Below are 26,475 nucleotides of genomic sequence, written 5' to 3' on the forward strand. Positions count from 1 at the left end.
TGAACCAATTTGTAACCAACCTAATGTCACTGTCAGTCTTTCTTTCTTATAATGTAAAACCCAAGCTAAAATCAACTTTGATCATGTACAATTCTATATTATTGCCACAAGCCACAGAAATGTATGCTAAAATCCACAAAACAGCAAAACAATAGCCATCCTAAATATTATTTAAGAACTTTGATAGTTTTAGCTGATATTTAGAGAGTTTTTCAAAGGGTTATGGTGGTTAAATTGCTGATTTTCTAAACATATGCCATGTCTATTTCAGACGCGTCACATCCATAACGGAATTTCGTCACATCCATAACGCTGACTTTTCCTTCCGAAACTCTGCATGAAATACAAAATATTTTAAACAAAGATTTTTTTTAATATTCATCTTGGACCCCTCTATCAAATGGAGATCTCCATTTCGACATTAGGTTTACAATTTCACAGAGTTTGATAAAAATGTACAGTCACCCAAGAAAAGTGATACTTTTTCTGTCACATCCATAACGCATCTTTTATTGGCATTTTCTGGCATGCCCTAGATGTACTATGGGAATTGTTCTTGTTCTATCACTTCTCCAGTATGGTACAGCCTTAAAATATGCAACACCTGTTTAAATACTGGGAGACAATAAAACATGCACTGGGTCATTTGTTGCCATTTTGAGTTCAAGTGTCACATCCATAACGCTGGAATTGCTCAAGAGCACATTTCTTGTAAGGGTAAGGGGACACGCCTTTATTTGGCCCAATGATTCAACTAAATATATAATTCAAAAACGTTCAGCTGTGTGGTTATTATCCAACGCTGGCCAAAAGGCCTGAAGGGGGATTAAGTTGTGGCGACGTCCGTCCGTCCGGGTTTGGGTACACGCCTTCTGAAAATCAACTCCTCTCACAATTTTTGGAGGAATTTCACGAAACATGGCAGAATTCTTTGCTATATGTCGGTAATACACATACTGGAATTTTGTTCAATTCAGTTGCATTTTACCAGAGTTATGGCATAGTTGCCAGTGGGGGATATTGTGCTCTCAGAGCACTCTTGTTTCACTGAGTCAGAGGCAGTGTGTTTAATCAATCAGTCACATTATTAATAAAAAAGGTTGCATATCTGCCGTGTTGCAAGCCATAGCTGTTTCATGCACTATCAAGTTGCTGTGGCTGTTTTTATGCTAAAATCTAAGTCAAGCAAGCAATAACAAACTAGGCTGGCAGCACACATGAACGTTAAACGATATCAGTGTTCTCTTGACTGGCTCCAAGTTCCAGTAGTCTGGCATATTCCTGCCCTGTTGTTTGTTAGTAGTTGGCTTTTTTCTTTTTTAAAGAAGAACTGAAGACAAATTTATCATCAAAATTCTATTTCTCTCATTTTATTAAATATAGGAATGCATTTCTGACAGCTATTTTGTCACTGCTATAGCAAGCTATGAGTGTTTGAAATATGCTCTGTAATATATAAATCAGTTCATATGTCAAAGCAATGGTCGGAAACGAGATTCGTCAAGACCTGTGCGAGACATCGTAGGACGGAAGTAAAACGTATAGCGGAAATCAAAATGACCGACATCTACCAACGTTGTCAAAAGACGCAAACACACCCTCTTTCGAATGCTGATGTCGTCAAGCCAGAAGTTTTGTTTTGATAGTAAATCAGAAAAAAAAAAGTAGGCAGTAATCGTCATTTAAACTCGTGTTTGTACAATATTTCATTTGGAAAACCGTTTTCAAAATGGCGGCGCTGACACTTCACGTTTCAAAGTCTCGTGAAGATCGCGCGGATAAGCGACGCCTGCTGTGGACCAAACGAACTAAATTCAACATGGCGAAAACCGAATAGGCCGATAAGTATAATATTTAATTGCAATTAGGTGCCAATACGAGTCACGATATAAGGTTACTAAAACCAAAAACGTAATTGAATAACACGTTAATTAAGAAATAAAGCAAGTTTTAAAATGACTTCAGTTCCCCTTTAAATAAATGACGACTCATGTTAGATTGTATGAACCCAATAGTGATCAAGTAAAAATAGTTTTACGCTATATTCAGCGACTGATAAAATTATCAGTGCTGGTGGTGCATTTGGGAAAAAAGGAGGCGGGACTGTGCATTTCCTTGTTTCTGACGATAGGGGTGGACGCCCCGACTTTCTGGTGATATACTGCCCTCTACTTGTTTGGAGTGTTGAGTAGGAATTCACCAGGTGGCTAAATTCTTACACATTGCAACTTTAAAAGAAAATAACTAGTGACCGTGTGTGATGCCAGTACCACTCCAAAGTTGAATAAGTTCCAACAACAGTGCATCCCAAAATGCTGTATTTCTCTTACACCAAAACAATCTGCCAACAATAAAATGCTTTATATATATATATATATATATATATATATATATATATATATATATATATATATATATGAGTGATTCCACGCTTATGGGTACTGAAATGGGGACATGAACTTATTCACCTAAAACCATTTCTTTTTTTACCATCAGGTCACAAAACATGTAATCTTTAATGAATGATATGTTAAAAGATAACTTTAATTTTCTGAGATCTAATAAAAACATATTTATATGCCAAAGTCAAGCCTATGAGTTCCAAAATGATGTCTGTTACATTACTTCTGTTACGATTGTCCATCTCGCGTCTGTTACAAATTAATTACGATCTAGCTATATACCATGTTAATCTTATTGAAAGAATGTGTATGTTTATTCTACTACACATGTTTATTAATTATATTTGCTAAAACATCACCTTCCTATGTTTCAAAAAATAATTCTACATTGTTAAAATTGAGAATATATATGTCCACAACACTTCTGTTACGTTCTGACTTTGGCATATAAATATGTTTTTATTAGATCTCAGAAAATTAAAGTTATCTTTTAACATATCATTCATTAAAGATTACATGTTTTGTGACCTGATGGTAAAAAAAGAAATGGTTTTAGGTGAATTTTTAAAAATAAGTTCATGTCCCCATTTCAGTACCCATAAGCGTGGAATCACTCATATATATATATATATATATCAGCTGGATAGTACAGTGGTAATGCTCACTGACTACGACGCAGGAGATCGGGGTTCGAATCCCGGTCGGGGCAAAACATCATCCAGTAAGGGTCCTTAGGCAAAAACCCCTCATGATATATCAGCCTACCTCAGGAATGAGTGAAATCATAACTGCTCAGACGTCACCCGGGTCAACAAGGTCTGCATCAGTTGCTAGGGAACCAGGGCAAACTGATGAGAAATGGGCTACTGGAACAAGACATCGATGGACGAGGACAGAAAATATGGATTTGCTGGATACATGCAGAAATTCTCTGCATGTATCCCCTCTCTCTGGGATTGCTTGTATAGACAAGCAATCCCAGAGAGAGGGGATACATGCAGAGAATGTGGGACCATTGGATACCTCGAAACCCACAATCAAGGCTAACAAAGAAACAGCTATTAGCCCAGTGTTCCAACATCCATAATCGAAATCTGCTATCACAACTAGAGATTAATGAAATACAACAACGATGCTACGGCAAGGGGGAGCCAGGAAGACAGGTCAGTGGGGAGATGTCATCATCCCCACAACCAGAGATTGGGTAACAGGCCCCAACAGCTAACAGCCTCAACACAAGAGCTGCTGACCTGAGAAGGAAGATCGTGACCCAACTGGAAACCTGGAGCCCCCGACGAATACCGAAGCTGAGTTGCCAAGTACCTTCAGAAGATCTACTAGTAGATGTGAATGCTGCTCTGAAGACAATCTCCACAAGAACCATCACTGAGACCAACAAGCTGATACACAGTACAGCAACAGTAATCATGGAGATGCTTGGACACAAGGTGGGCTCGGGACATAACAAACAGTATCCACCATGGAAGAGACGATTAGAGGCCAAGATAAAGGCAGCAAGGAGAGAAGTTAGCCAGCTAGCTGAACTACAGAAAGGGAACATGGTGAATAAAGGGGCGCCCAGGAAGTACAACTCACTCTCCATACCAGAGGCACTCGAAACTGCCAAACAGCGACTAACAGCTCTGGCCACCCGGTTGAGGAGATACACCAAGGAAGGAGAGGCCAGGAGAATAAACAAGCTGAACCAGCCAAGGTGTACTCTCAATGGCAGGGGAGCAACAACCGGTCAGACCCACCAAGAGCTGAGGTGGAAAAATACTGGAAAGACATATGGGAAAGAAAAGCATCACACAACACCGATGCCCAATGGTTAGTGGACCTAAGAGCTGACCACAGCAACCTCCCAGAACAAGAACCAGTAACCATCTCAATGGCAGACGTCCAAGAAAGAGTGTCAAAGATGAAGAGCTGGACAGCACCAGGCCCCGATATGATCCATACGTACTGGCTGAAGAAGCTAACTGCACTCCATGAACGCCTAGCAGCACAGATGAACCAGCTGCTGAGGGATGGAACCCACCCAGAATGGCTAACCCAAGGCAGGACAGTCCTAATCATGAAGGACCCCCAGAAGGGACCCATCCCATCCAACTACCGGCCAATTACCTGTCTCTGCACAACATGGAAGGCCCTGTCAGGCATCATTGCGGCAAAAATGAGTAAGCATGTGGCTCAATACATGAGCGAGGCACAGAAAGGAATTGGCAGTAACACCAGAGGAGCCAAGCACCAGCTACTGGCCGATAGAACAGTCGCCCGAGACTGTAAGAAGAGACAGACCAACCTGTGCACTGCCTGGATTGACTACAAGAAAGCCTACGACTCAATGCCACACACATGGATACTGGAATGTCTGGAACTGTATAAGATCAACAGGAACCTAAGGACCTTCATACAGAACTCAATGGAAATGTGGAAGACAACCCTAGAGGCCAACTCAAAACCCATTGCCCAAGTCAACATCAAGTGCGGCATATACCAAGGAGATGCGCTATCACCACTGCTGTTCTGCATAGGCCTGAACCCCCTCAGTCAGATCATCACGAAGAGTGGCTACGGATACCGATTCCGTAGTGGGGCAACAATCAGCCACCTGCTCTACATGGATGACATCAAGCTGTATGCCAGGAACGAGCGAGAAATAGACTCGCTGATCCACACCACCCGGATCTACAGCGATGACATAGGGATGTCATTCGGATTGGACAAGTGTGGCCGGATGGTCTCAAAGAGAGGCAAGATGATCCGGACTGAGGGGATTGACCTACCAGAGGGCAACATAGGTGATATCCAAGACAGCTACAAGTACCTTGGCATCCCACAGGCTAATGGAAACCATGAAGAGGCCACAAGGAAGTCAACCACAGCCAAATACCTCCAGAGAGTAAGGCAGGTCCTGAAAAGTCAGCTGAATGGTAAAAACAAGGTCCAAGCCATCAACATGTACGCACTACCAGTCATCAGATACCCCGCTGGTATCATAAACTGGCCAAAGGAGGAGATAGAAGCCACAGATATCAAGACTAGAAAGCTCCTCACCATGCATGGAGGGTTCCACCCCAAGTCCAGCACCCTGAGACTATACACTAAGCGGAAAGAGGGAGGCCGAGGGCTAGTGAGCGTCAAGACCACGGTCCAGGATGAAACATCGAAAATCCGAGAATACATCAGAAAGATGGCCCCAAAGGATGAACTGCTAAGTGAATGTCTCAGGCAGCAGAACCCTGATGAGAGTGCAGAGGAGGAGGAGGAACAGACAACCTGGAGAGACAAACCCCTACATGGCATGTACCACCGTCAGATAGAGGAAGTGGCTGATATCAAGAAATCCTACCAGTGGCTGGATAATGCAGGACTGACAGACAGCACAGAGGCACTAATCATGGCAGCACAAGAACAGGCCATAAGCACAAGAGCCATAGAGGCCAGGATCTACCAGAGTAGATCAGACCCAAGATGCAGACTGTGCAAAGAAGCCCCTGAAACAGTCCAGCACATAGTAGCAGGGTGTAAGATGCTAGCTGGATCAGCGTACATGGAGAGGCACAACCAAGTGGCTGGGATAGTATACAGGAACATCTGCAACCAGTATGGAATAGAAATACCCAAGTCCCAATGGGCCATACCACAGAAGGTGGCTGAGAACAACAGGGCCAAGATTCTGTGGGACTTCAGCTTCCAGACTGACAAACAGATCCTGGCTAACCAACCGGACATAGTGGTGGTGGACAAAGAGCAGAAGAGGGTGGTGGTGATAGATGTGGCGATCCCAGCTGACGCCAACATCAGGAAGAAGGAACATGAGAAACTTGAGAAGTATCAAGGGTTGAAAGAGCAGCTGGAACGGATGTGGAAGGTCAAGGGTTGCGTGGTCCCCGTGGTAGTGGGGGCACTTGGGGCAGTAACCCCCAAACTGGGAGAGTGGCTCCAGCAAATCCCAGGAACAACATCTGAAGCCTCAGTCCAGAAGAGCGCAGTCCTAGGAACATCGAAGATACTGCGCAGAACCCTCAAACTCCCAGGCCTCTGGTAGAGGACCCGAGCTTGAGGATGACATGGATACCACCCCCCCGCCGGGGGTGAGAAGGAGATTTTTTATATATATATATATATATATATATATATATATATATATATATATTAAAGAATGGCACATCAGGCTTTTTATTCATTTAGTTGCGTTAAAAGCGATGGAGCGCCACTTGCGTTATAATGGCTATAAACAGTCATTCCATCAAGAGGCTCTCTTTGTTCTCTCTCGATGGTAATCAGACAAAGAGCCTTGCCGAAAATGCCGACAATAGGAGATTCCATCCAAAACAAATGGAAAAAAAAAATAATAATAATCCATAGATGTCACTGTGTAAGCTGAATTTGTAACAGTTGAACAGTTAAAGCAATCAGATGTCAGCACTTCAGTTCGGAATGACTGCCTTTATTATTTTAGCTGTTTCATTTGGACCTCACAGTTCCTTGCGATACAGATCATGCAACACTTCATCGATTTGGATTCCAATCAGAATCAACTGTTGGGGATTACAGAGATGCCAACCTTTTGTGAAATCAATGTGTAGTGACACATGCATACGAGCGGAGCGCTCGCAGGGCGCATAGCGAGTCCAATCTAGTTGGGGGTTCGGGGGGCCGTTGTAAGCCCCCCGAGAAAACTTTGGAAATTGGTGCTTTTTTTAGGGCCATTCTGAGTGAATACAGGTGACTAAAATGAACTGGGACATGTTGGTTTTGGGGGGAGAAAATTGTTGATTTGTTTTTTTTTTTTTTTTCCCCCCAATTATCTGAAAAATAAAACCAAACCACAATCACTCATGATTTTCTCATGAGTGATACTCATAACTCACCACATTCACACAAAGTAAAGACTTCTCTGGTCATTTGTATACAATCAACTTTCAAACAGTGAATATTATTTTCTTAACTTTACTACACAAATGCAGATTACATACCATCAATATTTATAGATAACATACTGGAACACTCGATTAGCAAATACTCAAATAGTTTACTAAACAAATGCAGATTACATGCCATCAGTGTTTATAGAGAATATGCTGGAACACTCAGTTAGCAATACTCAAATAGTTGTACTGGAACATGTCTATTTCCTTTTTATTCCCATGATTAATGTCAAGTCACTTTGATTACTTTTAATTTTTATCAACTTCCTTTCACTTTTAATCTCATCAATATCAAGTCAGATTACTTATTCAGTTCTGATTGATTTACTTCAGAAGATGACGGTTTCAGTTCCAACAGTTTTTCTTTAGTAGCATGTTTGTGAGGTTACAACACCCCGACAGCCCCTCAATACCTAGTGACATGGGCTGCTCGACATTCCATCGCGGCATCGATAATTAATTCGCGCATGCGCAGAACGCTTGTCAACAAAGATGGCGGCGCCCATCGAAGCAAACTTTGACCATAAATACAGTCAAAATACTGAATTAATCAAGCGATAATTGGCCTCAAATGTACCAAACACTGGCAAAATATCGTGAACCCTTATAGATTCACGCGTTTCAAACCGCATCCATGCTAAAATCGTATGAATCCCATATAAACTGAATAGACGGTTGTAGCCTCGTAGTGCTACTGTCAAAAACGTAGTGACTACGCACGAATTGTAGTGATTGGCATCTCTGGGATTATACACTTCAACAAATGAAGCCGAAACTGGTGTAACAACACAGACACTGCTCCTGAATTCAAACATCACCTGGGCAAATTACTGCTGTGAAAGTGAAAATATTCTCTGTGGATTGTATTCCAGATGTTTTAATAGCTATTAAGACCTTAATTTGTGGAAATTTGATTTGATCCTTTGTCACTCTAATGAGCTTATTAATGATAACCAACTACGGCAGCTAACAAGACGGAAAAAGGACCGTGTTGAGTAACAAGGGAGGGGATGGACAGATGGAGAGGATTTCAGCTGAAGAGGACACAGGGTCAAACAGAATTCGTATGCAAAAGTAGCTCCAGAAGAAATACTGTAATTTGTTATAAAGTTAGAATTCGGTACATGTTGAACTAGAAATTGCGACAGGCAGTTGGTAAATCAATGAAATTGGAATAAAAACATTTTAAAGGGGGAAAAAAAAAAAAGGGACATCAGTCAAAACATGATGAAAACAGGAATTTCGTAAAGGTGCCAAAGGATCACATCTGCTGCCACGAACAATCAACACTTCTGCTTTTCTGGTTACAGAAAAACTTCCTGTTTCATACTGACTCATGTTCTTTCTTCTGTTGTCAGGGTTCAAACCCTCTGAATCAACATTGGGCCAAAGCAGAGATTTTCACACGTTGCGCTATAGTAACCAAAACGTGGTTTGTCATCAATCAGAAGATCTTGCACCAAATAACCACGCGTTTGCTACATGATCTACGTATGACCATGGGCGCAGATAGAGGGGGGGACGGGGGGGATTCGTCCCACCCAGATTTAAATTCACCTCGTTCGGTCCCCCCCACTTATAGGGAGGAAAAAACGTCTATGCTGTCTTTCTTTGCATAAGGCAAACCTCACGGAAAAAATCAAAAGACTAATTACCATTCGGCTTATTGAGGTGCACAGCAGTACATACATAGTTGCAACAACTCATAAAACAAAAGACTGATATTCGGTTGGTTGAGCTGCGCAGACTGCACAGGTTGCGAGCTCGAGCTTGGTTGCTATGGTTACCCACAACAAGTTTGAAAGGCATATCGGGGACAGCTCCTAGTTCAGGACCCCAACACGGCATGATGAAGGGTGCCAAACCAAAAAGGCAGAAAACGATTGCATCGTTTTTTCAAAACACAATGACTAAGTAAACTGTGCCTTACTTTATCATATCACCTTGCAATTTTTTGATAGTCTGTTCAAAGTAATGTCGTAGTGAAAGTAAAATCGTACGGAGTAGAGAAGCCTTTCTGGTAGCCTCCTTCTTTCGGTGGTAGCCTGTAGATACAGTGCTCAGAAGGCAGTTTTAATGTTTAATCTGGCGTTCCCTGCCATAATTTCAGCGAGCATATTGTTTCATAAGGAAACTTCGCGAAGAGTTGTTGACTGACTGCCGCTCACGCAACACACTGGCATAGTTAGAAAGTCAGGATGCACTGGTTTACACTTTACACACACACACACACACACACACACGTAGGCTACATGGGGGTGGTTTGCTGGCAGCTTTGTCCCTCCCAGTTCAAAAAAACGTATCTGCGCCCCTGCGTATGACTTGATTGATCAAACTAAACGGTTGACTACAGATGTGGTGGTTTAATGCAATTTGTGATTAGAGCTACTACATGCTGAAGAAATTTCATAATTGTTTTACTCTTTACACAGGACAATACTGTAAATTCCACACTACGCGTTACGCAAGAGTTCAGGCCTGAGCAGTTGCATCAGACTCAGCCATGAGTGCTACGGTCCTCTCCGTTCTCATTTACTTCACCGAACTGAAGTCGTGCCACTGCCAGGGATCATCATCATCATCATCAGTAGCACAGTTACAGAAATCTCAGAGGAGGCAGACTTCACAAACGATAACAACTCCCAGACTTCCTGCTTCGCCGCATTGTATTGGGATGTGAACCCACATGCAGCCATACCTCAGAACAAACATGTACCTCATTACTGGCGCACTGGGCAATATGCAAGCCCTGGAGAGAGGATTAGCAGGGATACGGTTCAGTCTCCAGCAGGTGCGCCTACTGGCACAATCCAGGGCAAAGCAAGAGGTTTTAATGCATTTTAAACACCACCACTACTCCGATGTACAGTATAGTACCAGTCAAAAGTTTGGACACCTAATTCGATGGTTCATCTTTATGTTTATTAATAAAGTCACTTCATGTCTTAAAGTAACGATGGAGGTCGTTTCTCTTTAATTAGTTGAGTGATTGACATATGGATTACTACAGTTGCGGAATCGGGCTGTTTACTGTATTTTTATTATTTACTATTTGATCTCAAACGCATTAAGGCGGCAAGAAATTGCACCAACTTTTGACGAGGCACATCTGTTAATTAAAATGCATTCCAGGTGACTACCTCAAGAAGCTGGTTAAGATAATGCCAATCGTGTGCAAAGCGTCATCAAGGTAAACGGTGGCTACGCTGAAGAATCTAAAATATGACATTTTTTAAACACTTTTTTTTTTTTTAAACTACATAATTCTACTAGCCTGGCAAGCCAGACTAAATGTGAATTTTTAGTCTGGCCTCGATCCGTAGACATTTCCGAAGGGGGTGGGAGGAACAAACCGCTGTCTTTCAAACTGTCTCTGTGCGTATAGGCCAACGCTCTGACCAATCAGCGCAACAGTGACTGTGACGTAGTCAGAGCGACAGAAAGCAGTGGGGGAGGCCTTGAAATAAATCATTTTTCAAAATGCGTATTAATTAATAAACAGGTTCTAGATATTAAGAAGTTTGGAGATAATGACCACAAGTTTGGAGTCTGTACCACATACTTAACATACACTCATTTTTTTCAAGGGTTTGCTTAAACTGTTTTTGAGAGTTTTTATTTAGTGGTGTTTGGTGAAATAATTTCCCTTAAATTTAAAATAACGGGAAAATAAGAAACAATCAAAAAGTAATGTTTCAAAGCTGTTTATTAATTCTTCGTACTGCACAAACTAGCCCCATCCTTTTGGCTACGAGCGGAGCCAGCTGGTAGATCAGACTTTTGCCATAGCCGGTCGGCAAAACAGCGAAAACGTCCTTCTTGAAAAGGAATGAGCGGAGAGCCTCTTCCTGCTCATGTTTCAACGAAAACTCCAAGTCTAATTCTTCTAAAACTGATTCCAAAGCGGAGTCAAACGCGCGCTGTTCACTAGCCGTAGCCATCTTCCCTGTTGCGCTTTCTCCAGCATCGCGCAGCTTTGTCGTCACTCCTGCAAAAGCCCGCCCAAAGAATCCAAACAAAAACCTTGTGTTGTGATTGGCGGGCACGATTTGATGCCCGGGGTGTTTTTGTTTATATGGTGCGAGGCTAGACCCACTCACAGGCAAAAAATATTTTTGGCCGCTAGGCAGGTGGGTCTAGTTTACTAGGCTATAATTCTACACATGTTCCAAATGTTATTTCACGGGTTTGATATCTTCAGTATTGTTCAACAATGTAGAAAACCGTCAAAATACAGAAAAAACGATGAATGAGTAGGGGTGTCCAAACTTTTGACTGGTACTGTCCGGATTTTTTTCTCCTACGTAAAAAGCTTCAATTGTTTTATTGTCCTTGATTAGAAACTAAACGGAGCCTGGAAATGATCGAGCAGATGCTTTATAACCACGCGATCATGACTTCTTTACTAAAGATGGATAATTAAAGGAGAACTGAAGTCATTTTTAAATTTGCTTTATTTCTTAATTAACGTGTTGGTCAATTACGTTTTCGGTTTTAGTAACCTTATAATCATGACTCGTATCGGCAACTAATTGCAAATAAATATTATACTTACCGGCCTATTCGATTTTTAGCCGTGTTGAATTTAGTTCGTTTGGTCGACGGCAGGCGTCGCTTATCCACGCGATCTTCACGAGACTTGGAAATGTGAAGTGTCAGCGCCGTCATTTTGAAAGCTGTTTTCCAAACGAAATATTGCACAAAAACGAGTTTAAATGACGATTACTGCCTACTTTTTCAAACGTTCCTGATCGCTATCAAAACGAACAAAACTTCCGGCTCGATGACATCAGCATTCGAAAGAGGGCGCGCGCGTCTTTTGACAACGTTGGCAGATGTTGGTCACTTTGATTTCTGCTGTACGTTTTACTTCCGTCCTACGATGTCTCGCACAGGTCTCAATGAATCTCGCTTCCGGCCATTGCTTTGACGTATGGACTGATTATATATTACGTAGCATATTTCAAACGCTCATAACTTGCTATAGCAGTGACAAAATAGCTCTCAAAAATCTCATCTCATTCTCATTATCTCTAGCCGCTTTATCCTGTTCTACAGGGTCGCAGGCAAGCTGGAGCCTATCCCAGCTGACTACGGGCGAAAGGCGGGGTACACCCTGGACAAGTCGCCAGGTCATCACAGGACTGACACATAGACACAGACAACCATTCACACTCACATTCACACCTACGGTCAATTTAGAGTCACCAGTTAACCTAACCTGCATGTCTTTGGACTGTGGGGGAAACCGGAGCACCCGGAGGAAACCCACGCGGACACGGGGAGAACATGCAAACTCCACACAGAAAGGCCCTCGCCGGCCACGGGGCTCGAACCCAGGACCTTCTTGCTGTGAGGCGACAGCGCTAACCACTACACCACCGTGCCGCCCAGCTCTCAAAAATGCATTCCTATATTTAATAAAATGAGAGAAATAGAATTTATGATAAAATTTGCATCCAGTTCTCCGTTAAGCGGTCACTTTGAACCTCAGTTGATGAAGCAACACTGAGTGATACGGAGGAGTTCCTGACATTGTGCATCATGTGGCTCATGTCATACTGACATGCAACTGACACTGCTGTGAGCTGGGCATGTTATCAGATATTGACCGGATAAACAGGTTTTATAGCAGCTCTTAGACACACTGGACATCATCGAATATACACTGATGCTTGTACTTCTCAGTTGCACTGATGTGCGGTCACAAAATCAGGATGCGTTTTATCATTACACCATTTTAAATGCACACTTGGACAAATGGATTCTGAGCATTCAGCAGTAATCCTGAACCTTTTTCTTTTGCTTAATGATTACAGCTTTATAAATAATAAAGATGTTCCGATTTGTATTCTCCCCTAACAAAAACGCACGAGATTGACGAACGTACTGAAACCAAAAAAGTGACGATCAGGGCTTCTTTATTAAAATAACGATCGGTTAGAAAGACTTTTCACTGGGTGAGCAGAAGAATGCAGCAGATCGAAACAGTGACAGAAGTCGAGTAGGTGGGAGTGAAATAAGCTTCGAAACAAAGCTTGTACTTGACGAGTTTGACATGGCCTCAACTCCAGAATCATCTACTGTACAAGCCCATGTTCATGTTCAGTGCATGCAAGATGGCAAAAATCGTAAACAGCCGGTATGAGCTCGAGTCCCTGAACATGAAGGTGGAAGTAACGGCTCTGTATGACCAACATGAAGGAAGCTATTGATGGCAAACTATTTCAGGACATCTGAGCACTGTCTGGATCAGTTCCAAAATGTACAATCAGTTCATCTACTGGTTACAGTGATGATTCCTCGAAACAATTCATATCAAATACTACAACTATGCTGTCGCCTCACAGCAAGAAGGTCCGGGTTCGAGCCCCGTGGCCGGCGAGGGCCTTTCTGTGCGGAGTTTGCATGTTCTCCCCGTGTCCGCGTGGGTTTCCTCCGGGTGCTCCGGTTTCCCCCACAGTCCAAAGACATGCAGGTTAGGTTAACTGGTGACTCTAAATTGAGCGTAGGTGTGAATGTGAGTGTGAATGGTTATCTGTGTCTATGTGTCAGCCCTGTGATGACCTGGCGACTTGTCCAGGGTGTACCCCGCCTTTCGCCCGTAGTCAGCTGGGATAGGCTCCAGCTTGCCTGCGACCCTGTAGAACAGGATAAAGCAGCTAGAGATGAGATACTACAACTAGAAAAGCACTCGGAGAGCGCAGACCTCCGCCAAGAATCCTTTAAAAAAAATCCGGGATCCAGAAGGTGATCCAGATCACCGCCAAAATGTAATGGATTGTTACTTGTGCCCAGTCACACCTCTGGAAAAAATTTCAGAGCAATCCGTTCATAACTTTTTCCGTAATGTTGCTAACAGACAAACCAACAAACAAACAAACCAACGCTACCGAAAACATAACCTCCTTGGCGGAGGTAAATATTCAAAACACTCATTCCTGAGATATGGCACGACACAGACGGAAGTAGTGCTGGAAGCGTATTTCACCATCAATGTGCGATGCACAGATGCTACTTTTGTGCTACTGGTATAGCAAATGAGCCAAACAGCACAACTTCTCTTAACAGCTTCATCAATAATCCGTTTTATGCAATTTTATCAACAGAAATAAAGATTAAAAAGAGATAAAAGGCTGAATTCAGTTCATTCCAGTTAGATACATTCGAGACATTTTCCTCACTGTTAGGATGGAAGGGGTCAATATCTAATAACTTATAAACGTCATTCAAATTCACATTTTTGACCTGAAGTTGATCCCTGCTGAAAACCGGTATTATATTTAAAATCATGTTGGCTAGGTCGCACAGCAAGAAGGTCCTGGGTTCGAGCCCAGTGGCTGACGGGGGGTCTTTTTGTGTAGAGTTTGCATGTTCACCCCGTGTCTGTCCTCCGGGTGCTCCAGTTTCCTCCACAGTCCAAAGACATGCAGGTTAGGCTAATTGGCGGCTCTAAATTGACCTTAGGTGTGAATGTGAGTGGTTGTTTGTCTCTATGGGTCAGCTCTGCGATAATCTGGCGACTTGTCCAGGTTGTCCATAGTCAGCTGGGATAGGCTCCAGCTTGCCTGCGACCCTGCACAGGATAAGTGGTTACGGATAACGGATGGATTGATCATATGGACTGGTGTTGAGTGGTATATATCAGATATATTCCATTCAGCTAGCACAGGGGTGGCCAACCAGTTGGAGACCAAGAGCCACATTTTTTACTGTATTACCGCAAAGAGCCACATCATACACATGGGCACACAAACATCACCCATCCCTTCCTCTCTCTCTCTCTCTCTCTCTCTCTCTCACACACACACACACCCCTCTGCTCAGCCAGATTAATAGTAAATGTCACACACCAACATATTTACTCCTACAGTACTAAGACCACAGGCTGAGGCCAGTCATTTTTAACAATGAACATTGTGTGCACTTACTATGCATGCTGCTTAGTGGGACTCATGGCATTACCAAAAAAAAAGCCACACCATACACATGACCACACATGAACATCGCCCCCCGCTCTCTCTCTCTCTCTCTCTCTCTCTCACACACACACACGCACCTCTGCTCAGCCAGATTAATAGTAAATGTCACACACCAACGAGAGAAATTTACTCCTTCAGTCAGTACTAATACCACAGGCCAGTCATTTACAGCAATCAATATTGTATGCACTTACTATGCATGTTGCTTAGTGGGACTTCTGACATTCCTTGCCTTGAACAATCCTCTTCAAATCTGGCTTGTATTCCGTCGTTGCCACTCGAAGCCGTTCTTTCACATGGGTGTCAGTCAGAACAGAACGATGCTTTGACTTCACGTGTTTCATGGTAGAGAACACAGACTTGCAGACGTATGTTGACCCAAACATTGACAGTATTTTAAGCGCAGCCCGTTTCACATTCGGGTATTTTTCCAATGGCACACTTTTCCAAAACTCAATGGTGCCTTCCCTCAAAACAGGTTTCAGTTGATCTTCCTCACAAAGATCGATCATCTCCAACTCAGCCGCAGCCTCATCTGTGACAAGCAGGGCTTTCAAACAGTCCATCTCCGCATTGAATGGGTCGACGAGGAACGTAACCTGTGGCCTTTTCAGTTGTATATCACGGAACCGGGTTACAAAGCTTTCGTGCAGGTTTTCAATTAGTGTTGCATATCTGGCTCCTTGCTTATTCAGGGAGGCGGGAAGCTTTGAAATGAGCTAATGACGACTGACGTATAAGGCAGAATGGCTTGCCATTACGTTCAACAAAAAAGTATAAACTCTCCCACTCTGTTAAAAATGTCCTATGTTCGTCTTCATATTTTCGTTTTGCTGTGCATTTTTTCATTGCCATTTTGAGAGGCTACTTGACACAAGATACACCTTGCCCAAAAACTTAGCGATTATCTCACGCACATGCACATTTGACATGACCTGAAAATACCGTAATATACCCAAGCAAAGCGAAGATGCATTTGACTAAAATACCATACTGAACTCAAGCAAAGCGCACACGCACATTAAAAAAAAACACAAACTTTGATATGAACGTAAGAGCCGCATGACACCGGGCAAAGAGCCGCATGCGGCTCGCGAGCCGCGGGTTGGCCACCCCCGAGCTAGCATGATACTGAACGAGTCGAAGACGAGTATACATCCGATATACCATGAAAAAAAGTCAGCCAATATTATTATTATTTATATTCCTTTTTAGACTGGTACCAAAATTCAAAAAAGTGCTTATTTAAGGAGTTAAAGGCATTTTTGAGACAAAGTCGGCAAACAGTCTTATTTTGTCAATTTGGGTGTGCCGAATTCAAATCTGCAATATGCCGAGCTCTATCTGACCTCTGTTGACCTCTAGAGGTCATTGAACTTTGGGCCTGTAAACGTCTCAGCTGAACCCAGTTTCTCAGCTTTCTAAGGAATGAAATGTACTAAAATGATTAATGAAGTTAGCAAATGGCCTTGTTTGTTAAATGTTTGGGTGCTGAATTCATTTTTCATTTGTAAACCGACATATGACCTCTGATAACCTCAAGGTCATTAAACTTGGCCTATAGGCCTATGCATTTAACGGCATTTTTAAACTGACTTTACTCCCCCAAAAAGAATATGAACAGACAAAAAACAAATAGAAAGGAACAAATACGACATTAAATGCCAGTCCATGTACATGTGACTTACTTTTCACAATGAGAATGCCTAGGCCATCACCTTACATAACATTGCATTACATTTAGCGGTTATTGTTTATACAAAGCAGCATACAAAATGTGGGGGCATACAGGGTATACAGGTTAATCAGGGTGAGTATATATGAGAGTTTTTTTCTTTGTTTTTTGTAAAGGCTTTACCCCGTTTAAAACAAAACAAAAAACAACAAAGAAAAAAACTCTCATATATACTCACCCTGATTAACCTGTATACCCTGTATGCCCCCACATTTTGTATGCTGCTTTGTATAAACAATAACCGCTAAATGTAATGCAATGTTATGTAAGGTGATGGCCTCGGCATTCTCATTGTGAAAAGTAAGTCACATGTACATGGACTGGCATTTAATGTCGTATTTGTTCCTTTCTATTTGTTTTTTGTCTGTTCATATTCTTTCTGGGGGAGTAAAGTCAGTTTAAAAATGCCGTTAAATGCATAGGCCTATAGGCCAAGTTTAATGACCTTGAGGTTATCAGAGGTCATATGTCGGTTTACAAATGAAAAATGAATTCAGCACCCAAACATTTAACAAACAAGGCCATTTGCTAACTTCATTAATCATTTTAGTACATTTCATTCCTTAGAAAGCTGAGAAACTGGGTTCAGCTGAGACGTTTACAGGCCCAAAGTTCAATGACCTCTAGAGGTCAACAGAGGTCAGATAGAGCTCGGCATATTGCAGATTTGCATTCGGCACACCCAAATTGACAAAATAAGACTGTTTGCCGACTTTGTCTCAAAAATGCCTTTAGGTGTCACAATTCTGGATTTTGGTACCAGTCTATTTGGGTGTTCAACACTCCCTTTCAATTCTCTCAAAATCTTCCGTACTTAACAAAGCAAACCTGGCGGCCATGCTTGTTTACAATCGTCACAGTCGCTCGCTAGCATGGAAGTTTTACGTCTCCAATATTTGACGTCATGTTGTCTTGACAACCATGCAATATCGTAAACCATATTCAACACTCATTGTCCATTGGGTAGAGTTATGTAATACACATAGGATAAGTGATATGCTAACAATATTGCATGCTATCAAACCAAATGAATGAAGGAAACCTGCTAGAAGGGAATAGAATCCATTTTTTTCTCCCCATCGAAAAAAAAAAAGTGTCCTGTATGTATAATAATAATAATAAAAAATGTATAAGGTATTATACAAGGCATGTATATCTTGTATCAGTGTTGAGAATTTATGGCAGCTAGTAGACACAGATTATCTTCCTCCATGAGAGCATTTGAGACTGAGATGTGTGACATGTTGCCAATACTAGACTTTATCATGTACAAATCAGTTAAAAAAAAAAATAAGGTCAAAAGCAAAATCTTGGCCCGCAAGAGAATGTAAGTGGAGATGACTGAAATAAAGAGTCTCCACCCACAGACGCACAGCTGGAGTCTTGAATAACATGAGCCTAGAGCTGATTTTCGATTTAATCAGAGCCAGATCTGAGTGCAACTTTAGTTGGGCTTCAAATCTTCTGTTCATTTGTGGAAATACTAAATGCAAGGCAGCACCGCCATCTGCGTGGCAGTAATTAAGACCAAGCTTTAAATACCAAGTTCTGAAACTACATCCTCCAAAAAGCTCCTCCAGAAAGCAGCTCCATTTTAGCGATGTTCGTTTATCATCACTTTTCGGTGTCTGCTTCTAGAAGATTCTGATGAAGACAGGTTGACTTTACAGAAGACCGCTAGATCACTACAGAAAGGTTTCAGAGAATTAGCTTGAACCATAATATAGACAACTTATTGTATAAAAGGGGGTGTCGCGATCCAAACTACACATTTCAATAACACTAGAAATGTATACTTTGGTCAGTTTAAACCACCATTACGTTAACCCAGACCTGGGCATTTTACGGCCCGCGGGCCGCATCCGGCCCTTTGGTTCATTCTGACCGGCCCGCGTAAGGTTAATTAGAAATTACAAAATAAACGCATTTTCTAATTTTACCCCATGCATGGACTGAATGTGCATTGCTTTTATTTTGAAGTTGTGTTCAACAAAAATGCAATGCGCGCGACACGAACATGACATGAAATCCCACGAAACCTAATCCCTCGATAACTACTTCCGTAATTTGTCCAGACCAACCACAAACTTTTGTACATCATCCTTCAAACGGTCCAGCCAATCACATAGTGTGACGTCACCAGCAGGCGCCGCAGCCCGAGCCGATCTGTAGATCTGATACCTACACCGAATCGACGCTGTTGGGAGCAGATCACAAAAAGGCTTTAGCCCCCAAAATGTCCGCAAAAAGAAGAAAGGTAGATGCCGGATGCAAGGCTTTCAACAAAACATGGACTGCTAAGTATTTATTTACTGAAGTCAGAGATAAAGCCGTGTGTTTAGTTTGCGGAGAGCGGATCGCTGTGTTCAAAGACTACAATTTGAGTCGGCATTACCAGACGAAGCACGCTGAGAAATACCGAAACTTGACTGATGCTGAAATAGCGCGGACATCAGAAGCTTTGCTGGCTAAGCTAGAAAAGCAGCAAGGCTTTTTTACCAAGCGTCGCACATCCAGGGATGCAGCAACCTAGTCTGGCTAACGTGACTTCAAAGCTCTCCGAGCTATTGGTCTGGCCAAGATATTAAGCCCAACCGTTTCCCAGAGCCCGTGGTTGACCCGCCTCCCTGAAATGCCTGTTTGCTACTGGTCGAAGCCAGAAAAGGCTGTGACGAAGCTTAAACCAATCGCATCACTCTTTTCTCTGACGTATGTGACGCGACGGGGCTAACTGGTAGATTAAACTCTTACCGAAGCCGGCTGGGAGCAAGGCGAAAACGTCCTTCCTTTCAATAAATACCTCCAGGGCTGCTCTTTGCTCCGTTTTCAGTGAGAACTTCCCGCTGAATGCTTTCAATACAGCATTCGTGAATGAAGCGCTTCCGGGATAGATTCTGTAAACAATTTATGGCTTCCGGTCGCAGTTCTACTACGTCACTGCCTTGAACACGCCTCTACCCAGGGCCGTTGGAGATGCTCAAAGTTGATTGGTTCCCGATTTTTCGGGAGCTTGGAAGAGCTGTAGATAGCTTGCCTGGCCAGACTAAGCTCGCAACAGGCCCTCGCGTTGCGTCACGCTTAGGATGGGCGGGCCCAGGCTAGCAGCAACCAAGACCAGCTTTGTGCTTTCCCACAAAATCGCTAAAAACAGTAAGCCATTCTCGGAGGGGGAATTTGTGAAAGAGTGCTTGGTAGACTTGGTGCTTGATATTTGGAGTAGAAAGACAATATTGTGATGTCTTTATTGTGTTTTGGGGTGAATGTGACTGGGGAAAAAAAAAAAAGGGTACAAACGTTCACATTTTGTTAACCATTGTTTTGAGAAATTTGATTGAATAAATTAAATTTTTTGTAAGGCAACCTCGTTTCTTCCATACTCTTACCAGTCTTAGCAGCTTGTAAAAACAATGTTATTTACTGCTTTATATAAAGAAATACAATTAATATTATGCAGAATTTAGTTCAGCCTTTTGGTCCGGCCCTCCACAAAATTTTCTGTTTCTCATGTGGCCCCATGGAAAAAAATAATTGCCCACCCCTGCGTTAACCCTTTATGAGGAGCAAAAAGGCTCAAATGTCCTCACAGTTCGAGGACACTGGCAACTGAATAGATTAAGATGAATTCGACAAGACAGTCATTAGCATATTGAGGCTATTCCTCAACTGCTAACTGCTCATATCGTGTGTCAAAATAATTTAACCATGATCATAGACAGAGACCATCATCTCAAAATGGGTGTTAGTAGGAGTTAAAAATGTGAAGACAGACCGTGTCCAGGAGAGGCTACTGCAACAAATTACACAATCCCTACAACTTTAAAGCCTAATGACACCTGAGGCACTGACGCAGATGAACACAGCATGTTTCTCACCAGCCAAAGCAGAAGAGCGCCAGGTAGAAGCCCAGCAGCGTGGCCACGACATGCCGGATAAAGGGACTGGTCTTGCTGGGGTGCAGATAGAGCCGAAACCAGCAGGCTGTGAGCAGGGCAAAGAGCTGGCAGGCCACAAAGTTCACCTGAGAAAGACAGAGACGTGCAGAATGAGAGTGAGGTCCGGGTGAAAGAGGATTTAACTCTCGATACTCACATCTGATTTTTGCTAAAACAAAGCAGACAGGGGTTTTTTTTTTTAACTTAAAGACTGACCAATTTTGAATGGTTGCATACAAAAATTGAGTTAACTGTTCTGTACCTATTCATCTCACCTTATCAAAGACACACAAACGAAAAAAGTAGATTATACAGCACAGTCATTAGGGCTGGGTGATGGAAAGCTAAGAAAATAGAGAAATTACTGCCAAGTAATCAATTCTGATCTATGACAGGATGTATTAATCTGCCAAGCTGGGAAGGACAGCTTGGCAAATAGTGTGTGTGTATTGACAGACAGACAGACAGACATTGAGAGAGAGCGCTCCAAGTTCATTCAATCTATTTGTACAGTCAAGCGCACAACAGCTCTTAAAGGGGAACGGAAGTAATTTTTAAAACTTGGTTTATTTCTTAACTAACGTGTTATTCATTTACGTTTTTGGTTTTAGTAACCTTATATCGTGACTCGTATCGGCAACTAATTGCAATTAAATATTATACTTATATTTCGCGGGGCAGCACGGTGGTGTAGTGGTTAGCGCTGTCGCCTCACAGCAAGAAGGTCCGGGTTCGAGCCCCGGGGCCGGCGAGGACCTTTCTGTGTGGAGTTTGCATGTTCTCCCCGTGTCCGCGTGGGTTTCCTCCGGGTGCTCCGGTTTCCCCCACAGTCCAAAGACATGCAGGTTAGGTTAACTGGTGGCTCTAAATTGACCGTAGGTGTGAATGTGAGTGTGAATGGTTGTCTATGTGTCAGCCCTGTGATGACCTGGTGACTTGTCCAGGGTGTACCCCGCCTTTCGCCCGTAGTCAGCTGGGATAGGCTCCAGCTTGCCTGCAACCCTGTAGAACAGGATAAAGCGGCTAGAGATAATGAGAGGAGACTTATATTTCGGCTATATTTTGCCCTATTCGGTTTTTCGCCATATTGAATTTACTTCGTTTGGTCCACGGCAGGAGTCACTTATCTGCACGATCTTCATGACACTTCGAAATGTGAATGAAATGTTGGCAGATGTCGGTCACCAGTGTTGTGCAAGTTCACACTTTTTTTGAACTAGTTCAAGTTCAGTTCAAACATGTTAAAAGTGAACTGTTCACGTTCATAGTTCACAGTTTTAATTCTGAACTAGTTCAAAGTTCAGTTCATTTTACTTTTAGGTGGGATATGAAAATAAAGACTAAAATCATATGCTACATTCTAGCTCAAAACTACTCACATATTATAGATATTATATTCTATCACACAAAATGGAAGTTATTGTACATACTATATATGGAAAAAAGGACAAAATATTTTGATTTCTTCACTGACTCAACCACTGCACCAAAACGTTACACATGACTTCAAACAAATGCTTTCAGTTTCAACTAACAGTAACTTCTAATAAACGACAACTAGACTTCCTCATAAATGTGTGTTTTTCTAAAAAGATGACTGCCAATATGTATATACACTGAAGGAGTGCTATTTTAAGATCCATATCAACAGCATTGACCATATCAACCATATTGATCAGACAGAGGGATGCATGCTCAGGGGCTTTTTATTTCTCAAAATACAAAACAGGAAAACTTCAGATAGCCTCATTCTTCAGTACACATCTGTGTATGCACACAACAATCACATTGCTAAAATTATTTGGCATCGTACTTATCTGTGTTCTCCATGCCACTACTTGAACTTTCACTGGCCATGTTGCTGTGAGTGTGCGCCGGCTGTGGTGTGCGCGCTGTCTGCTGCCTGTAGCTAGGGAACGCTGGGTTACGCCTACTCTGCTCTGCTGCATCATGGGTAACGTAGTATGGCGCCAAATCATAGAGCCATCCACTATCTCCGGCTTCACACTACGTTATCCATGATGCATTGCACACACGCGGCACCTCAGGGCAGTGAGTGACAACAACATCAGACTGACAGTGAAGTAGTAGAACGTAAAATATCTTGCAAGTAGACGTGCCACTCGATTCATCAGGTTTCATGTTTCGTTCATCTTCATGTTTGTCGTTCATGTCGCATAATTTGAACGAATTCACGTTCAAGTTCTTTCATTACAAAGTTGTTGCGTTCAGTTCAAAGTTCATGGAAAAACGAGCGTGTTCAGTGAACGCGTTCTTTTGAACGCGTTCATGCACAACACTGTCGGTCACTTTGATTTCCGCTGTACGTTTTACTTCCGTCCTACGACATCTCACAGGTCTCAACGAATCTCATTTATGGCCATTGCTTTGACATATGGACCGATATATTACATAGCACATTTCAAAACACTCATAACTTGCTATAGCAGTGACAAAATAGCTATCAAAAATACATTCCTATATTTAATAAAATGAGAGAAATAGAATTTTGATAATTAAAAAAAAAATTGCCTTTAGTTCTCCTTTAATCATTTTAGATCTGTTTTAATAGCATTAGAGCTGTGTTGCTTCCACCTTGGGTGAAGTCAAATGCATTCCAGCTATTTTACGTTATTTTGGCCTCGGCTGTCTAAACAATGCAATTATAGCGAGCAAAAACTAAGATCACCAAGTCTGATAATAATCGCAATTCATTTTTTATTTCATCGACTCAAATCCTCATAAATTTGTATCGTGATCTATTGTCACACAATACATTGTTACATGCCTAGAAATAAGACTATCGGTGGTACATGAGCACTAATGTCTAGATTTTTCTTTATTGTTACACCTTTAAAATGTTCATATATGTAATGCTTTTTTTTTTTGCAATATTGGAAAAACTAATGAAACATATCCATTAAATCTTAAATTTGGCCACTTTTTTGTTTCTTTTTTTGCACTTTATTGATCTTTCATTACAAAACCGATCCACAATCGTGTGTATTGTTACACCCCTGCTAAGGCAATAAAGCCAGATTTCCTCATCCTTCAACAGATTACCCTTCACAATGTGCTCTCACTCGCATGCACAGAGCAGTGAGGCTTAGACTCTTCAGTCAGTCAATGTCATATCGATCTCTGACTCAAGCGTACACGCACACCTGTGTTCACACCCACGGCTAGTTTTACAGAAGCTGACAAAAGCCCAGAGATCATTATCAGTGATGGATGATGCAGAGGTGATATTCTCACGCCACGCTCCCCAGTGTCTGCCACATGGACACTGGGTCACAGTGCACACAGGTGGAGCTTTGATAAGGACGTCGCCGTCTACTCACACACCCATAATCCCCATATCTGCGCACACCATTTAGTCACATTCCTTTCAGTCACTTGCTCTTTGTTCCATCACACCCTGATACACACACACACACGTATAAACCTTCAGGTTAAAGATCACACAGAGCCACCATTTTACTTTACTGTGCTCTCTCTATAACAGTCACCCGTTAGGATACTGATTACTCCTTGTTTGTCCACAACAGCCATGACTTTAAACTTAACTACAGCAATAGCTTAAAAATGCTCAGCAAGAAGTTTTGCATCTTTAATCAGCATACAGATGACCAAATAATGTAAATTATTATACATACGGGCCACTTTTTCCATGGAATAAAAACATGCATTCTATTCCCTTCTAGTGGGTTTACAGATGGCATGCAATATCATATCGCTCATCCTCCATGTATTATGCCACTCTCCCCAGTAGAGAATGAGCATGCAATATTGTGGCAATATTGCACGTTGTCAAGACAACACGACATCACACATCGGAGCTCGTGTGAAGCTCCAATGACGCAACTTTTCTGCTGTGCACGCGCACAATCATTTCTTTATCGGCCGGGAGAGAGAGAAGACGAGGTTAATTCGATGCTCTGTTTAAGCACTAAATAAATAAACTGAAACTAAAAGACACGCTGAACACCTGAAAAAGCTACCAAAACTTCATTATATATTCTTCATGCATATTTACAAGAGAAAAACATACCAACGGACATCGAAAAACTGGAGGAGAGACATGTCAGAGACGTAAGACTTCCACGCTGGCGAGTGACTGACAGTTTGTACACAAACATGGCCACAAGGTTTGATTCATTAAAAACGGAAGATTTATTTTGAAAGAGAAAGACGCGCAGAACACCCGAAAGGCTACCAAAACTTCACTGGATGTTCTTCACACACATTTACAAGAGGAAAAACATACCAACAGACATCGAAAAACTGGAAGAGAGAGCAATAGCAGAAATATTGTCAAAGTTCTACTTGGAGGTGAGGAAAAGTGACGGAAACTTTTACAAGAGGACTTCACTCAGCAAAGCCCTTTTGTTTTGAACAACTGCAGTGGAACAATTAACTACGACCAAAAGTAACTAAACTTGAACGGTCAACCTGGATATAGCTTGCATATAAGCTGGGGTGTTGTTCAGGCTTTTTGGACTTGTACCATTTTTATTGTTAGAACTTTGTACAGTACATTGGATTGACAGAACATTGAATTACATTTGATCAGAATCGGCATTCAATATTAGTAAGTTACCCCCCCCGTTCTTAACTTTTTGTAAAATCTATAATTGTTCCATCGAACGTGTATGTATAATAATAATAATGGCTGTTTTTTCTGTGGTATATCAGATATATTCCATTCAGCTACTCATCTTCGACTTGTTCAATATCATGCTAGCTAAATGGAATATATCCGATATACCGCTCAAAGCCAGCCAATATTATTTAATTATTTTCATATAATAAAGACAACAAACTGAAATTTAGGATCTAAATCTTATATTGGTGAAGCCAATAAAAAAAAAAAAAAAAGTCCACAAGAGAAGAGCAATTGGCTTTTTTGGAAATCTAACCTAATGCAAAGCCTGAAACTGCTTTTGGAGTGTAACAGACATTGCAAGAGCTCAGCGAGTACTGATTTCTGCTGGGATGAGTAACTACAGATTATATTTCTCCCTCACTGTGAATACGGACTGGCTTTCAATCTCTCTCTGTGTGTGTGTGTGTGTGTGTGTGTGTGTGTGTGTGTGTGTGTGTGTGTGTGTGAGAGAGAGAGAGAGAGAGAGAGAGAGAGAGAGAGAGAAGATAAGGTGAAAGGTCAGACACTGCAAACAAGAAAATCCTAGCAGGCAGAGAGGGGGAGGGGAAAACAGAATTCCACCACAAAACCCCTAAAGGTGATGATACATGGGGCAACTTTTTGGGCAATGTTGCCGAGCAATGTTGCTGGCAACGGGCAACTAGGTGAGACACAGGGCAACTTTTCAGGGCAACTAACAATGGGCAACAACAGTTAGCAACGGCAGTTTACAGTTAGCTAAAAAAAAAAAAAAAAAAATCGATGTCTTAATTTTTGCTGTGACCATTTAATCAAGCTGTCTGTTGTTTAGAGCTTTGGTGAGGTAAATTCCTCCATATAGA

The 26,475-nt window shown here is 42.0% G+C and overlaps 1 protein-coding gene across 1 annotated transcript in view; it reads right to left on the minus strand.

Annotated features, from left to right (window-relative positions):
- mboat2a (membrane bound O-acyltransferase domain containing 2a) overlaps positions 1–26,475 on the minus strand; it is a 210,087-nt gene that overhangs the window by 86,100 nt on the left and 97,512 nt on the right. The window contains exon 2 of the mRNA XM_060934098.1: positions 20,929–21,074. Within this exon, the coding sequence (XP_060790081.1) occupies positions 20,929–21,074 (146 nt within the window). The remainder of the gene's footprint in view (positions 1–20,928; positions 21,075–26,475) is intronic.

Source organism: Neoarius graeffei, chromosome 11 (assembly GCF_027579695.1).
Source record: "Neoarius graeffei isolate fNeoGra1 chromosome 11, fNeoGra1.pri, whole genome shotgun sequence".
Classification (NCBI taxonomy): domain Eukaryota; kingdom Metazoa; phylum Chordata; class Actinopteri; order Siluriformes; family Ariidae; genus Neoarius; species Neoarius graeffei.